This window comes from Buceros rhinoceros, unplaced genomic scaffold (assembly GCF_000710305.1).
Source record: "Buceros rhinoceros silvestris isolate BGI_N320 unplaced genomic scaffold, ASM71030v1 scaffold1075, whole genome shotgun sequence".
Classification (NCBI taxonomy): Eukaryota; Metazoa; Chordata; class Aves; order Bucerotiformes; family Bucerotidae; genus Buceros; species Buceros rhinoceros.
Window position 1 is genome coordinate 3,716 of NW_010411018.1, and position 17,570 is coordinate 21,285.

Genomic DNA, 17,570 nt, shown 5'->3' on the forward strand with positions numbered 1-17,570 from the left:
CTAATTTATGCTCGTCTGTACCGTGACTCCAACTTATTTACTTCATTGCAAGGAAGACATAAATTTCTTGAGCTTGCCTGAACTTGAGAACAAGACCGAATTTTCCAGATTTCAATGTAGCAGTAAGACTGGGTATAACACACGAGGTGTTCTAAGCATGGTTTTGCAGTGGAGATGGTTGTAGATAACCATCCAAGTAGTAGCATCCATCCAAGTTAGTGAAATAAAGGAGACACGCTCTTTTTTCTGTTATAGCTATATAACTTATGTAAACCTGTATCTATACATGTATGTATATAATATATATATATGTGGTCATATAAAACTACTACAGTGAAAACTCTTGTTTGGGGTGCTTGGGATTGCTATGATAGATCTCTGCTGCACAGCTGTCAATTAGAAGTCTGTGGCAGACATCATAGAAAAGTTGGATTTTGAGGGAGGATCCGAAAAAAGACAGTTTTGTTGTTCTGAAAACAAATCAAGTGCTTTCATATAAAAAGAGCAGAATGCAGTTATGCATTCTGAGAGAAAAACAAGGTGCTTGAGTTGCATGTGTGAGTCTGTAACACATCTGGACCTCTAATACCAGAGTTGTGCTCTATGAAGAATGTAAACTAAAAGAGGTGTACTTCCTTGTTTGAGTCCTCATTTTCACATGATCCCCAAGCCAGAGGCTTAGAGATAGAAAGGCTATTTCAAACAGATCCATTCAAGTAAAAAGTTTGCCCCTTGACCTTTTAAAGTCAGGATCTGCAGTAGAGTGTATGGTTTTGGTCTTGTAGCAATGACGCATACAATCTGGAAACAGACTGCCATTACATGACTTCAGAGAAAGACAAGGAACAAACGAGTGTATTTCCATAGCTGGGTTTAATTGTAGCCTGTGTTAAACTCCTCCAAGATCTGAAATAGTCCTGCCTGGGAACAGTTAAAAATACCGTATGTCCTGCACAGATAGTAAAAGGTACAGCTGGCAGGAAGAGCAGGTTCTCTTCTCTACTCTATGTGCTTATTTCTGCATGCTTCTTTAGGAGCATCAAGGTGTTCTCTCAGTTCCTAATAGACCTGCAAAGTGTTGTGGGTAAAGAGAGTGAAGGAAGATGCAGCTGTGGATAATAAACCTAAATTTAAAAATGCAGAAGGTGTTTCATGGACAAATACTTGGGATTATCTTTTCCGTCTGTCTGAAATAGACAAGGAAATGGACACAGTTGCTCTGATGACAGCTTGAAGCATTTCAGGGTGCCATAAAGATAAGAAACTTGACATTGAGCAACTGTAAAAAAAATGAAGACGTAAAATATTGTAAACTAAAGAAACGTGCTTTGTTTGTTACGAAAATATCATGCCAATAGTACTCTCAATTTTGTGACTAAATTTGAGGTTGCTTTTTGTTCATGAAACCTTTTTTAAAATTATGGCTTCAGCAATAGGAATGGAGACTAAAGCAGAATCCATTTGTATTTGCGTAACCTAACAGTTGCCAAAGTTAAATGAAGAGTGCTGTAGATAATACAAATATTAACACTATTAAGGAAATAAAAAAAAAAAAAAGCTTGGAGAAAGAGTGGGGCCAAGGGTTATTTTCATTTAAGTGGTTTTGGTTATATCAACAGTTCCATGCACATTCTTACTTACAGTATAATGGTGTGCACTAACCCCCTAGCTGCAAAAGAATTCAAGAATAAAGTTGCATAAATAAGTTCAGGAATGAAGTTTTCTAAACTAGCCTTCTACAAATGAAGTATCAGAAAACCTGAGAAGTTAAACCTATAAGGATACTGTCTAACCTCCAATGATTAGAAAAAGTAGTCAGATTTTTTGGAACAAAAGTGTATAAACTCAGACTACTGATGGACTTGTTGGTAATTAGTAAACTGCAGAATCTTTCATCAGAGGTGACATCTGTGTTTAGGTTATGTACCAGCCTCGTGCTCAAAGGAAAACAAATGGACATCTTAAACGATGAACTAGAATTAGCCATCCCTCTTCCAGTTTATACCAGAAACTACTCTTAATCATCGACTTGTCAATGCAGAGAAAATCATACGTGAATTATAGTCTGCCTTCAGGCTCTGCTACAGCAGCGACCTTGGGACAGGCAACATCTTTCTAGCATTTCTAGTTGAGTGAAATACTGTAGGGCAGAGAGAAATGCCAATGAGTGTGAGTCCATTTCCTGTCATCCTCAATTCTATGCTTGATGTTATTCTGTGAAAAGGCACCAGCAACACTCCTTTACCTGTTTTCTTTCCCACTGAAGAGAGGTTTGCTTTCTCTCCCAGAGACGTCAGACCAGACAGGCAGTAAAGGCCACGGAGAGGGCAGCATTTTTCTGATCACAGCCAAGTTTTTACAGAGAATGGAAATCAACATGGAGAACAGTGATACTATATAGCTCTGCTGAGAGCATAACAAAGACTCTATTATGGTAACACAAAGCAGAGCCATTACCATTGACAAAGAGCAAAAGGAATGAATAGTCATGTCCTGCAGAAATTTCAAACAGCACCAAGGATGCAAGTAAAACTCATACACAAATACAGTTGGAGCAAAAATGAAAACACTTAGGCAATGACCGCCAACAGGAACAGAATGAAATGAACACAAACCGCAGATTCATCAGGTCAAATTTCAAAATATGGTAACTACCTAAATTTGGTGCTCAGATATAGGGAAAATAAGGGCATATTGCTAAAAATTAAAACTGCCTTTTTTTTTTTTTTGAAGAAAGGTTTTGTTGTAATAGGATGCCAAATACTGGTGTACATTTGTCTCAGACTGCTCAGAATTGTGTCAGCTGGCAATTTATTAATCCCTTTTATTTTTTCACAGATACATTTTTAGAATATACATACTATTGATATTGGTAGTATTTAAAAATCTAAAATGAAAGGAAAACTATTTTTAAGTTATGGTTAATTGTTTAGTGACAGGTGTTTAGCGACTGTGTCCTTGACACCATGTATATGTGTATATAATTCTGTCAAGTATTTGTTCCAAATACAAACTGGCATTTAGAACTGCCCTTTCGCTATTTTGATTTTATTTGTGTTTGCTCACAAGGTAGAACGTATTTGATTAATCTGAAACTCTGACTTTAATCAAAGACCATTAGAAATAAAATTGAAAATATTTTAGTGATAAAATGCCACATTTCTGCTATTATTGATAAACTGACATTGATGCTGATAATTCCCACCAACTTCAATAACATCAGAATTCAGTCACATGCTGAGAAATTCAGCAAAGTGGAGAACTGGCTGTGGAAGGCTTAATCCACTGTATTCACAGAAATCAGTTATTTTCCTACCACAGGTAGACAGTAGAATGGAATTTTAACATCTCCAGCGGAGAATGGAATCCTTTAGAAGGAGGTAAATATATTTATGCAGTCAACATCATTGTATTTTAATTTCGTATTTCTTTTTTGCAGACTTTCATAGTATTGAATAAGGGAAAGGCAATTTTCCGATTCAGTGCCACCTCTGCCTTGTACATTTTAACTCCTTTTAATCCCATCAGAAAAATTGCTATCAAGATTTTGGTACATTCATATCCTTTTTTCTTAATGTTGAATTAAGGGTTGCCATTTTAAACTATTTAATTACTGAAATAATACTTTTCTTATGGATGTACAAATTACGTCACACCACGTGGGTGTACTGTGCTAAGTAAACATAAGCTGATCACACTTTAAAAGCAGCAGTATCACATGTGGATCTTCATTCCTACTGAATTTCAGAAGGAAATTCACTCTCTTCAGTAGAGAATTTCATTCTCTACTGAACTACCTAAAGCTGTCGGAGCCTAAATATTAGGCTTTATATACAAAAAGAGACCCAATCCCACACCAAGCCCTGCAGCTAAGGCCAAATTAGTAACAAACCATTGCACTTGAACATATCTAAGGTCACACTTTTACCAAGACCAGTAGTACTATTCATGAACTAGACTTGGCAAGGACAAAAGAGCACGAGTGAAAAGCTGCTCTTTCAAGCATGCTTTCTCAGCATTGTGTTTTCAGCATCGGGGTAGGTGTCCTATAAAAGATCCAGGTCAGAATAAAGGACAATATTTTCAAATATATTTCAGTCACGTCCAAAGATCAACTTGGCCATAAACAACCAACCTCTGCCTGAAGATCTTTTGGAATGATCCCCCTGCCTTCAATGAGTAGTTATGTTTGGGTACTCATTTCATATTTTTACAGACCTAAGGATGTGTTTGTTTCATTTAAATCATAAACCTGCCACAATTACAAAAGGAATGCATTGTTTTACAGTAAGTGCACCATAACATGCCAGATGGCATACCGTTCAAACTAGAAAAACCTATGTGCAAAGCTTTATTTTCGTATTTTATTTAGAATGCCACTTTTTTTTAGGTATTTTTATACACTTAATATTGTTCATTATTTCAGTGTTATAAAACTGTCATGCTTTTCTGATTTACATGCCTTGACTATAACCTACATTATTCAGCATGCTTATCATGTGCACTATTTTGACCAACTGTGTATTTATGACCATGAGTAACCCTCCAGACTGGACAAAGAATGTAGAGTAAGTTAAACATTTTTACTTCATTTTTACGTCTCTGTTTTTGTGTGATTCCAAACAAGAAGCATTTATGGAAAGTTGCATGCCAGAGTGGGCTTTTCCAGAACCATGAAGAATAAGGTTCCATGAGATCATTAGTATCTTTCTGTTTTCCTCCTGAATAATTTAAGTAATACCTTGTTCTTTAAAATTACGTCCGAGGAATATCTGAACTTCTACTGTAAAGTACAAACACAAGCTCTTGTCCTTGGGTGTTCTGAGCTGTAAATTGCAAAAGGAGCTCGAGAACTTCAAATGCGCCTGTTCAATTGTTGCATGTCATTAGTGAGTATCTATGGTCTCAGCGCAGTGGCACGTTCACCGTGGCTCACTGTTGCAATGCACAAGCGCCAGCCACAGCAGGCACACGCAACAACCAAACTGCAAGAAACAAACTGCTGAAGGAAGGGCCTTACCTCTGAAGGAGTACAAGGAGCTGACAGAAGTAAAGAAACCTCAAAGTATCTCTGTTTCTCTTTCTCATTCATTGGTTTTACATGCCTATTTGTTCTCTAACAAAATACAGATACACATTTTCCTTTGAAATATGTTTTCCTTTGAAATGCTACTCATGAAAAACCTGTTTCTAGTCACTTATGGTTTCTTTCATTCCCTCCTGTTCTCCAATAGCCATTATTGATTTCTATTAATTTATTTCACTGCATTAAAGAATCTTTCTCTGAACGCTGTATTTAGAAACTGCACTAGTATTCACTTCTTCCCAGCAGTGATTATGCCTTGTTAGGGTTGCTGGCAGTCTGAAAGCTGAGCAGTAGAGTCTGTAGGCAGATTTCCTTTGTTCTGGATGTCTGCACAGATCCGCATGGGTCTGAGGAAGTCCCTGCATTACATGGGCTGTAACTGATTATTCGATGTTTTTAAATGAATGGTTGTTCCCACACCAGGTAAATCGGTAATCAGACTCCACATCTTCAAGTTGGGCATGCTTTATTGTATTTAATGATTAATCATGAAATAAACCTGTATTATAGGCATGAGTATAGTTAGTACCCAGAACTAATTTTCACAAAACTCTCTGATTTTGTGACTAAAAAAAACCAAACCATTTTTGTAACTCTTAGATGTCCACCTGATTTGTGAATGCATGCACAGATGCAGCCCTGTGAGTCCAGTGAATGTACATATAAATATCAAAGACTGAAATGTGTCCATAGATACTAGTCTGAAATTATTTGCAAGCACAAAAGCTGAGATTAAACCAAGCTTTTAGAAAATGAGTAGTTTATTTGTGTCAGGTTTAAACTTCATCTACTGAACAATGATTACATTCCTAAGTGTTTGAGGCAAGTTAAGTGAATGATTTCCTCATTTCATTTCTAAAATACTTTTTCTTTTCTTCAAAGTCATCTTTGATAAAGAATGGCACTGTCTATAAGCATGTGAAAATCCATTATTCCTACTCTGATGCTTTTCAGGTACACTTTCACTGGAATTTATACCTTTGAATCACTTATCAAAATTCTTGCAAGGGGATTCTGCTTAGAAGGTTTTACTTTTCTGCGAGACCCATGGAACTGGCTTGACTTCAGTGTCATTTTAATGGCGTAAGTGGTTCAAGAACATTTTAAACTTTTAGGGCATGAAATTAGTGGCAAATATTCTTATAAGAAATATATTGACTTTAAAGTATTTAATTTTTGTAACCTGTGAAGTTTAGTATCACACATTTTAGCATTTACAAATCAAAGTAAAATGTGGCAGAAGCCAGCATGGAGTGTCATCAACTAGTGTAATTATTGCCGAGGGACACTAATTTCATGTCCTGCACTTTTCTGCTCACCAGAATGGAAGCCATCCCTTTGACTTCATGTCACTCTCCTATTACAAGATAATTAGCTTAATTAGCTGTTCAAATACAATTCAGTGAGTTTCACTTCAATGAAATTTAAGCAAAATTGATAAAAAATATAATTCTAAAAGTGAGGTGTACTGAAGACACAGGTAAATTTCAAAGTATAATCGGTAATATTGTGACAGAGGTCATGAAGACCCACATAATTAATATAAGCTCTACCTCAATTCTGAGTAACTGTGATTTAATCCTACAGGTATGTAACAGAATTTGTAAACCTAGGCAATGTTTCAGCTCTTCGAACTTTCAGAGTATTGAGAGCTTTGAAAACTATTTCTGTAATTCCAGGTAAGAAGTAGTTGGTGTAAGGTGTTAGGCCCCTCGTATCTCCAGCTGTTATTTGTGTGCTGTCATTGTGTTTGTGTGTGAACTCCCCTATTGCAGATATGTGACAGAGTTTGTGGACCTGGGCAATGTCTCAGCGTTGAGAACATTCAGAGTTCTCCGAGCTTTGAAAACAATATCAGTCATTCCAGGTGAGAGCGAGGTTAAACACCGAGGCTGACTTTCGTTCCATTGAAGTCGAAGTCACTCTGTTGAGCATAAGTCTTGCTGTTTGCTGCTCATGTTGTGAAAAAGAAAAAAAAAGCATGGATCATAAACCTTGGTTATGATTCTTTGCCTTTTCAGCGTTGGCTTCTTTTATTTTGCAAAATCAGCCTTTGAGTTTAACAAATTCTTGCATGAAACATAAAATATGAGGCCTATGGGTTATTTTGCTTTGGTTTTCTGCATTTTATTATGACCTTATGTTTCTTTTACATTAGAAAAGCTTTAGTGCTATGGCTTTCTTGGTTTGGGATTTTTTCATTTATCTTACCACTTAAAATTGACATTAGTCTTAAAGACAACCAAGTAATACACACACACACACACAAAAGCTACCAAAAAGGAGAGAAATATTGTATAGGAAAATTTATCAAATGCAAATTATTTTTTTACTCAAAATTACTTGCCAGTCTTTCCATCTTCATACTGTTTGAAGTAATATTTAATATTAACTGGAAATGGAATTATCGGCAGAATATTAAATGCAAAGAAAAATTAAGAAATAAAATCAAATCTACAACAGGAGAGCATGATCGATAAAATTTCCTGCTTGAGAATAACGTTATATATTCAAGTTATTGGAATATCTGTACATTGCATATTCATTAAAAAAAATTTTTTTCTTTCATTCATCTTCACAAGCTCTGAGGCTGCTCATGAAGCTTTACTTTTTGAAAAATAAAAAAAATAATTTCTTTTTAAGTGTCTGCATGACATGTTAATTGTATGGGAAGGACAAAGCTACTCTTTGATAAATGTATGGATCTTTTCTCTTTGCAGGCCTAAAGACTATTGTGGGAGCCCTAATTCAGTCTGTGAAGAAGCTCTCGGATGTTATGATCCTGACTGTGTTTTGTCTGAGTGTATTTGCACTAATAGGGCTACAACTGTTCATGGGCAACCTGAGGAATAAATGCCTGCAGTGGCCTCCAGACAATTCTACTTTTGAAACAACTGTTATTTCCTACTTTAACAGCACAGTGGATGAAAATGGTACATTTGTTAATATGACAGTGAGCACATTTAACTGGAAGGATTACATTGAGGATGAAAGTAAGAATGTCTGATATAACTATTTTTACTATATTTGTGGCTATAGTATGTAACTATTTGTGGTCAAAGAACATTGCTTTATATTTATGCCTTACGTAGAACTGTTTACAGTCACCACTGACAGAGATCAAATATATACAATAAACAAGTAAAATAACCAGAAGGTTTCCTAAACAAACTACAAAGTGATCAGTAGCTAGCATTTTGAATTTATTACATTTTATTTTTATTTTATTTGTAGTACTTCCAGGTCCATTTGACTTGTTCACATATATTTCTAATGCTTTCTACACAGCTCATTTTTACATTTTGGAAGGACAAAGAGATGCCCTACTTTGTGGTAATAGCTCTGATGCAGGGTAAGACCCTTTCAAAAATCCTCTGTTATGTTCTGCAGAAAAAGCAATAACGTTAAACATATCTGTGGCAGTTGCAACTCCATATTTAGCAGTGTTAACAGAACATATAAAGTTTTGCTGCTAGACATTGACTTCTTACTCAAGTCAAAATATTTTACTCTTTGGCTAAACAAAGTACTCAATAGCCTTTCTTCCCGCTTGACTGGAAAATGATGTTGGTGTTAATGATAAAATCTGAACTCTTGTAAAGTCTCTTCTGGAGAGGTACTGATTGAAGAAAGTAGGATCAAAGCAAAGGTTAGAACTGAGAAAGAGAATATGTAAAATATTAAGAAAGCTCAGTAGTGACTTCATAGTTCAAGACTGAATTTTTTTTTTCAGGCCTAACTCTTTTTCATTACTGGTGAATTCTGCTATACACGTGCCTGAGTGTAGAATTGTTAGGTGAACTCCCATACCCAACTGGCAACAGTGAAGAAGCTTATTAAAAAAAAGATATCTCAGCATTATGTGGGAGACCCCTGACAGTACAATTGGATTTAGCTAATAATGTTGTTTAATCTGCCTGTAACCTTAACAACATTTTAGCAATTATTTCTACCAGGAAATTATTCAGTTTGAATAAAGATTCTACTTGTAATATGTGACTGAAGAGAATTTAAACTGGTCATTTCATTCAGTGAACAGATGGAAAGGGTGTCTTTCATTTACTCTTAGTTCATTTCTTAAGACTTTTTTCCTTATTAACTTAATTGTAATTCATGGATTTCCTGTGGAAAAATAATGTGTATTGTTCCAAAAGATAATAAATATGTTCTAGAAGGAAATAGAAGTTATGACTAAGTACCTCCTCTTTGGTTTTCACATAGGCAGTGTCCAGAGGGATATATATGTGTGAAAGCTGGTAGAAACCCCAACTATGGCTACACAAGTTTTGACACCTTCAGCTGGGCTTTTTTGTCACTGTTTCGACTAATGACTCAGGACTTCTGGGAAAACCTGTACCAGTTGGTAAGAAATTTTTATGACATAAAAAGCAAACTGTAGGTGACATACAAAATTATACAAATAGGCTTACTTGTACATAAGCCAAAATCTCTTGCAGTAACAAAGTTAAGTGGTGGAATAATATATAGATATTCTTTCTACTTCCTAGACACTACGTGCTGCTGGGAAGACATACATGATATTTTTTGTTCTGGTGATTTTTCTGGGTTCTTTCTACCTGATTAACTTGATCCTGGCTGTGGTTGCCATGGCCTATGAAGAACAGAATCAAGCAACCATGGAAGAAGCAGAACAGAAAGAGGCAGAATTTCAACAGATGCTGGAACAGCTAAAGAAGCAACAAGAAGAAGCTCAGGTAATAATAGAAATTACGCTTTCTGAATATCTTTATTCATAAAGGAAGGATAATAATATTTTATGAATTAGAGCCTGTATAAACCTGTGTAATGAATTAAGAAAGAAGTTGTCTTGTTTACCATGCAATTTAAAAAAGTGGAAATAGCCAATGAAAATCAGTAACTAATCAAACAGCAAAAAAACCAGACTAATGGTAAAGAAAAGAATGGTTCACTAAGTTCACCAAAAGACTGTAAAAGGAAAATACTTGTGATAAGAGTGTCCTAGAAACCTGACTTTAAGTAGTCATAGTTCATGATGCTTTTATGTCAGAGATCTTATGAACAGCATGAAAAAAGTCCAGTCTTCTATACATGATAGTTCTTCCCCAACATTCAGAAAATAGAGGAAGGATTGTAATCAGAGTTCTTTCAGGTTTCTATCCAGCAATGCATTTAAGCATTTCCCTAATTCAAGCACACTGAAGTCAAGCAGAAGTTTATATATCCTTAGAACAGACTAGCAATATTTATAACAAAGGTATTACTTCAGAATTCTTTTAAAGTGATCTGTTTTCTTTGAAAAGAGAAGAAAATTATTTTAAGTGTTGTGAGAAAAAGACATTCAAACAGATACTTTTGTGCGAGGTTTTCTTATCTGAAAGTAAAATATATGCAGGAATTCAGTTCTGTGAGTCAGACGTCTGTCCAATTTTTTGATGATTTTCTATTGCTTTTCATCTGACATAGTAATTTTCAACAGGGCGATGTTTATTACAGATACTTTCACTAAGTTAGAATGATTCTATAAAATGCTAATAGAAAATGAAACTCTCCATATTTTTCTTTAAAAAAAAAGCTTTATGCATGACCTGTGAAATCTAATTAGCATTTCAAACGGTTACATCAAAATATATCAGAAAGCTCATCTGGATATTTGGGTGTTTGAGAATGGGGACAGAGATGAAGCCAATCCAGAATTAGGAAGAAGAATAGACCCATATGAAACAGAGACTACAAGGTTGGATAAAGGCTTTGGAAAGTCATTACTTTTTTAAATGAATGGCCACTCAATTCATTATAAGAAAAACAGTATTACAGTCATGATCCCTTTTGTATGTGAAAATAGTAGCAGAAAGCATGCATTACAAGGTGAATCACTGAGCTGCTGCATTGGTTGAATCGAAAATGTGTGTGAGACCCATCTCTTCACTCCCTTGACACTGAACTTATTAATCTATAAACCTGTCATCCCAGCAGTCTTTGGATTGCTCCACTTCTCTGACCTTTGGTGTTAGTATTATGAAGTAGATGGGTGATGACTTAGCATCTGCTGCCTTTGTTTCTGTTAGAGTATTTGAAGGACAATATTATGAAACAAGTATGACAAAATTTTGAGTATAATTTTTTTTAATAGATAAACACTTCAGAATCCTTTTAGTAATCCTTTTAGTAGAAAAAGTCTGTGACAAGTCAACTCGTTTAGCATGGGGTTTATATGGAGGCGCAGAAAGACATTAATTCATACCATGAGCTTTCAAACTATCCTTTCCAGCTGTGAAAAGATCTCATCATTCCTGAAATATTTAGCATCGAATATAGAATGTTTTGCCAGATAATTAGTAGTCATCTTTCTTATATAACCCTAGTGTCTTCCATTTATCACACCACCCTTTTTTGTAATCTTACAGCAGCCTATCATCTTCCCAAACATACCCACAGTAGTATTTCACAGAAGTCTCCCAGAGAGTTCTTTCAGGAAGAGTACTGGACACACTCCCAATTATTCCTTTATTTGATGACTAAATGAACCACTTTCCTTAATGAACTAAATCAGGTAGGCTGACCAATGTAGTTGAAGAAACTGGTCCTGAGTTTTTGGGATGGCTCTTTGCTCCAGTAAGACGACTCGCCCCTTTCCATCAGAGAAGAAACCTAAATGTTCTCTTCTTTCTGTCCGCAACAGCAACAGGCAATAAATGTACCTTTGTGTATCTATAACAAAGACCTAGAGTGCTCTTACAGTGGGAAATGTGGGAGGGAAAACTTGAAGAGGGAGGTAGGGCTTGAAGAGATGTCTAGAGAATGTGCCTGTTGCCAGTGAAGGTAGAAGGAAAGTGAGGGAAGTGTCCTTGCTGTAAAGATAGAGAGGAAACACTGGATTTAATACTTGCAGGCTGCTAGTTGGATTATGATATATTAACTCATACGGTGTATGTTAAGCATTATCTTTCTCTCTAAAGACTCAGAAAGGATCAACTGAATTAGAGCATTGGGGTTTTGCTCAATAGAAAATGGGGAAGGAGGTCTGACATACATGAAAAAGCACCATGTTCATACTTTTCCGACTACCGTAATTTTAGACCAGTGTCTTGTGCAGCAAGTCTTTAAGCAATAGTGATGCTAATGTTCTGCTGAAGTTGATGCTTCAAGTAGCTCATGCTACTAAATGATGAGGAGCTTATTTTCAGTTCAATTTGTTCATGTATATTTGCATACTCAGGGCTGTACAACCAGCAGTATTGCCACGGTGATAATAAAAACAGTTGATAAAAGCCTATAAAACAGTTCATTTTGGGCTACTGTACTAAGAATACCTCGCTTTGTAACCTGACAGGCAACAGCAGCAGTAGCAGCAGCATCAGTTGCATCAAGAGATTTCAGTGGCGTGGGGGGATTAGGAGAACTCTTGGAAAGTTCTTCAGAAGCATCAAAGTTGAGCTCAAAAAGTGCTAAAGAAAGAAGAAACAGAAGGAAGAAAAGAAGACAGAAAGAAATGTCTGAAGCAGAGGACAAAGGAGATATCGATAACTTCCCCAAATCTGAGTCAGAAGACAGTATCAGAAGGAAAAGTTTCCGCTTCTCCACAGAGGGAAGTCAACTGACATATGACAAAAGGTTCACATCTCCTCACCAGGTACAGAGCTCTTTTTTATTAAATCATGTACCTCTACTCTAATTTGACTGACATTACAGCACCTTTACATATTGCAAGAAATGTAAAAGTTAAGAGGAAAAACAGTGCCAGTACCATTAATAGTGATACAGTTTGATACAGTTTGACCCATCCTGTTAGGTAAGGGATAAAAAGAACATACCAAGGATAATTGTAAACTTAATTAAAACATTTCTGAAAATGTATTTCTGAAGTTGTATCAGGTAGATTTAAGAAATAATCAGAGACTTTGATTAGTCCTCATATATTTGCTTTAATCAACCATAGGTTCTCTGTTTTGCATCTACTGCAAAACTATACAAACATGTGGGTCATTTTAGCAGACCATGTCACCAAAATATCCTGCATAGGTGTCGTGGTTTGAGCCCAGCCAGCTGGCAAAAAAGCAACCATACAGCAGCTCACACTCTCCTACCCCCCTCCAGGGGGATGGGGAGGAGAAGATACAAAAAAAGACTCAAGGGTCAAGACACAGGACAGGGACAGTACCCTCTCCAATTATGGTCATGGGCAAAACACAGACTGAACTTGGGGAAACAAATCAATTTAATTTAAAGAAAACCACCAGCAATTCATCAGCTGAATCAGAGCAGGACAGTGATAAATACAACTGATCTTAAATATACCTTTCCCCCACTCCTCCCTTCTTTCCAGGCCCAGCTCTGCTACCTCCTTCCCCAGGAGCGCAGCGGGACAGGGAATGGGGCTTGTGATCAATCCCAGTGCACTGTATGTTGTTTCTGCTCTTCTCCCCTTGGGCAAAAACTCCTCACAGTCCTCCCCTGCTGCAACATAGCATCCCTCCCACAGGAGATGGCTCTCCACGAACTTCTCCAACTAGCATGGATCCCTTTTGCAGGCTGTGGTCCTCCCAATGACAAACCGCTTCAGCACCAGTCCCCCCCGCTCAGAGTCATAGACTTCTTTGGGAGCTCCAAAGCGGGATCCTTCACAGGTGGCAGGCGGGTTTCTACTCCGTCGTTGATTCTCCTTCCTTGATGACCTGGGTGTCTGCATGGTTGTCTCTCTTACCTCCCACTCCTGCCCCAAACAGAAGAGCTCCCAAAACAAAGGAACTCACCCAACAGATTTCCTAATCTATCTCCCCTGCCCCTCCCCCCTTCAGACGTTATCACAGAGGGACTGATTGGCTTGGCCTTGGCCAGAGATGGGTCCAACCTAGAGCCCAGGGAGCTTTCTCAAAGCTTCTTACAGGAATCAGTAGCCAGTAGCCCCCCTACCCAGCTACCAAAACCCCACCAGACATAAACCCAACAGAACAGAAAATTCCACACTAGCATTAGTTTCTATTGTTTTCCTTAATTAGTACTTCAAATGGTAAATAATGAGAAAAGTAGCTCTAGTACTCCACAATAAAAACAAACTACATAGGGATCATTTGGGCTTATATTAATAAGAATTCAGTCATACTGTTCTTTTCCATTAGAAATTCATTATTCCAAGATGGAGAATTGTTGCAATTATAGAAAAAAATCGTTGAGAAAGGACCTCTGGAAATCATTTAGTCCAAACTTCAAAGCTCTACTCCATTAAAGCAAAGGATCTCTTCCATCGCTTAAGGATAAATTTCCTTATTTCAAGTCTACACACAGTTACAGTACTTGTAGACAAATCACTCAAAATGCATCTCTTCAAAATGATCATTTCTGGTCTCAGCCAATATGTGAAATTTACCTATCAATACTGCTCGTGTTTAACTATCAATGTTTAGCTCATTTAATGTTCATATCAAGTGTGTTAGTTTACAGACTCAAACAAAATGAGAGATTCAGTGGCAGAAATCACTGGAATGTATGTTCTGAGGGGAGGAAAACTCAATTTGAGACAAAGCCCCAGTAATTAATCAAGTATAAGGGATGATGCCTGGTCTGACATTTGCATTTCTGAGGAAGTGAAGTGATGTTTATTATAATTAAGAAAAATGACCAAGTTGTTCTCTGGATAAGAAATAAATAAAACATAAGATAAGCAAATTATTAAATCTATCTCAACTGCTTTGAGTAATACTGTAAAAGCGTATTTCCAGTCTAATAAAATGTACTATTAATGTTGGGTCAAAGCTGCTCTTTTGGGACGGACTTTGAGTCAGCCTGATGCAAAAGAGCTACAGCCAAAAATCGCTAAGATCTTAGACCGCACAGTTCTGCCTCGCTTAGATCTGTAAGTGTTCGTACCTCATAGATGAGGATGGTGACTGACTTGGTCACACTAGAGTCACTGACAAAGTCGGAGCAGAGACGAATTCCTGCCTGCTCGTCCTGTGCTTTAACTACCTGTTAATAGGCCTCTCCATTGCCTAGTCTAAATTCCCTCCTGCTCTTTTATATACTTCTGGTGACCAGTTAAGGAATAGACTATGTTTTTATTACATACATGTTGTTGTTTACAGAAAAAAGAATAGAGATTCATGTATATATTCCATAGAAAATAAACTTTCTGTAGCTTTATTAACACACAGTAAAACCACTATGGGATGTACTTGTTCATACTCTGAAACTCTCAGAAAGCTTTCGGCCTGACAATTGTCATGAAGAACTGTGAAACTTTCACAGAAGCCTATGAAGATTAGAAAAACAAGGCATTTCAAATTACTTTTGATACCATTAAAATTAAATGTGTATTCATGTAGCAGAATAAATAATTTAAATTAATTAAAATCAAGTGAAAACAAATATTGTATATGTCTTAGCTTTGAAAGAAAAGAAAGAAATGATGCAATAGGAAAGAGCTCATCTTGAGAGGTCATAAATTACACAGCAGGAAGGAAATAAGTGACAATCTGAAATAAAGTTTTTAAAAAATTAATTTAAAATTTAAAAATACAATGAGACTTGTATCAGGCAAATAATCTAATTGAGTATGATTTATTAATTAAAGATTGTCTTGGCAATTGTTTTGCAGTTCTAAAAATGCTTTGGGACAAACATTTCCTGCATATAACTGAAATAAAGCACCTGCCACAAAAGTGGAAGGATTACAGCAGCAGAACTAGTACAGAAGAGCTGGTGTGTCTTGTTAGTCGTGTAGTTAGCTCCCTGGTGAAACAGGGGGCAGAGCATGAAGCAATGCGGTGGAATGGCAAGGGGAGATAATCTGCTCAGTCGGCCCCTGTGGAGGTTTTGTCCTTTGACACAGCATTCTGTGTGCAAATGAATGATGCAGCCTGCAAGCAGAGCCAAGCTTTCCTTTCAGGCCTTACCTCCAGGAGCATGCAGACGCACATACCTCTGCCCCCACATGTGTTAGAATTGCAGCCCTTTTGGCTTACATCTTTTGTCGCAAGCCAGCAGGACTTGCAGCGAAGGCATTTCTCCTCCCAAGTCCCTGAGGGGCCTGATCCATTTAGCTGTGCTCAGAGCACGATGACACGTATTGGAAAGACTGGCCTGCAGACAAAGCATATTAGCCATGGAAAAAAAAAAAAAACCAAGGGTGGCAGAGCAGTGGTAGCCACACTAAACCTAGTGAGCGTGTGATTCTTTGAGAGGCTGAAGGTTCGCCAAATACAAAGAAATGTACAAAGGGTGCAGTAATTAGTTAACCACTGTCAGAATTCAGTGTCATGCTCTATAGCAGCTTGAGCTTTTTTCTTAGATAAAATTATGTTTCAGCGTAAGTAAAACAGCACTTTTGCTCCAGCCACGTTTACATAAATGGATTTGCAAAACCATTTGGCTGATATTCTTCAAGTAACTCAGCCTGCGGCTGACAGCCAGCATAGAAAATTTCTGTCCAAATTACTAAACTTTGGTATAGCTGTAAAAGCAGAAATAGTACATCTCATAAAGGGAAACACCTGCCAGCCTTAATAATGGACAGTACTACCAGTTCAGCACATGTATTACGTATGTGTATGTGTAAGTCTGAGTTTGCATATACAGACATACATATGGATTGACATATGTATATATTCAGTCTTCGGTTTGCACAGTATTAATATAAACATATATTATAATGCAGTTTTCACTTTCACTTTAATTATCCTGAGATAAAAAGCACTGCTATTACATATGAGCACTTCCCACCTGTAAAATTAGTGAAATATTGAGAATCATCTCAAACCAGGTTTTTGATGTAGTTAGATGTGAAGATTTGTACAAATGCAGAATTGAAGGAAGCTTAATGCAAGGTTTCTCTTTTCCACGGTTAGTATTCATTTTATTTATTCATGAATGCTGTTAATAAAATATGTAGCAAGGGAGAATAACATTCCATTAACCAGCTTCTCCTGTAATTAAAAGATGAATTACCAACAACCACTGATTTATTTTCCTCATTTGTAAGAGGATATCTTTAGGTAACTGTGTCCGTGGTGAATGCTTGCTTTAAGCTGCCCAATGGCCAAGTGGTAGCTCCTGGTAGGTGTACAGCCTGCCATAGACCCTGGAGTGCTATGACTAAGACTGCTACTAGTCAGGTTCACACTATACCTCCAGAGCTTCCCCAGGCTGTTGCCTCTGTCTTCTAGAGTACCGTGTATGTTGTTCTCACACTATTGAGCCCACTGTGAAGAGGGCAAACAAGTTCTTCACATCAACTCAGACTGAATTTAATTCCAAGCTTGAGACCACTTCTGCCTGTAGCAAATAGAATAGAAAACAATGATCAGTGAGCATTGTCATCCAGGGGATGAAGAAGGAATAAAAGTAAGAGATCTGTAGCTCAGTCCTCTAATAGAAGAGGGAATAAAAGACAAATACCTGCAAAATCTTGATAGTGAAGTTGAGAACTGTTGCCAGCACAGACATAGGTCCATAGAATTTCAACCTGCCTTCTTTGCTCAAAACTGTCCAACCTTACTTATGTCTGTCT

The 17,570-nt window shown here is 37.0% G+C and overlaps 1 protein-coding gene across 11 annotated transcripts in view; it reads left to right on the forward strand.

Moving 5' to 3' along the window:
• LOC104493188 (sodium channel protein type 3 subunit alpha) overlaps nucleotides 1–17,570 on the forward strand; it is a 63,682-nt gene that overhangs the window by 476 nt on the left and 45,636 nt on the right. For 6 of the 11 annotated variants that reach the window (XM_010135821.1, XM_010135822.1, XM_010135824.1 and 3 more), the window contains exons 2-10: nucleotides 3,440–3,558; nucleotides 4,479–4,568; nucleotides 6,041–6,169; nucleotides 6,862–6,953; nucleotides 7,807–8,079; nucleotides 8,375–8,438; nucleotides 9,308–9,449; nucleotides 9,595–9,801; nucleotides 12,399–12,698. In XM_010135821.1, coding sequence (XP_010134123.1) covers nucleotides 3,440–3,558; nucleotides 4,479–4,568; nucleotides 6,041–6,169; nucleotides 6,862–6,953; nucleotides 7,807–8,079; nucleotides 8,375–8,438; nucleotides 9,308–9,449; nucleotides 9,595–9,801; nucleotides 12,399–12,698 — 1,416 coding nt within the window. Of the gene's footprint in view, nucleotides 1–3,439; nucleotides 3,559–4,478; nucleotides 4,569–6,040; nucleotides 6,170–6,673; nucleotides 6,766–6,861; nucleotides 6,954–7,806; nucleotides 8,080–8,374; nucleotides 8,439–9,307; nucleotides 9,450–9,594; nucleotides 9,802–12,398; nucleotides 12,699–17,570 lie in introns of all 11 variants that reach the window. The other 5 variants (XM_010135823.1, XM_010135832.1, XM_010135826.1 and 2 more) reach the window with 4 other exon arrangements.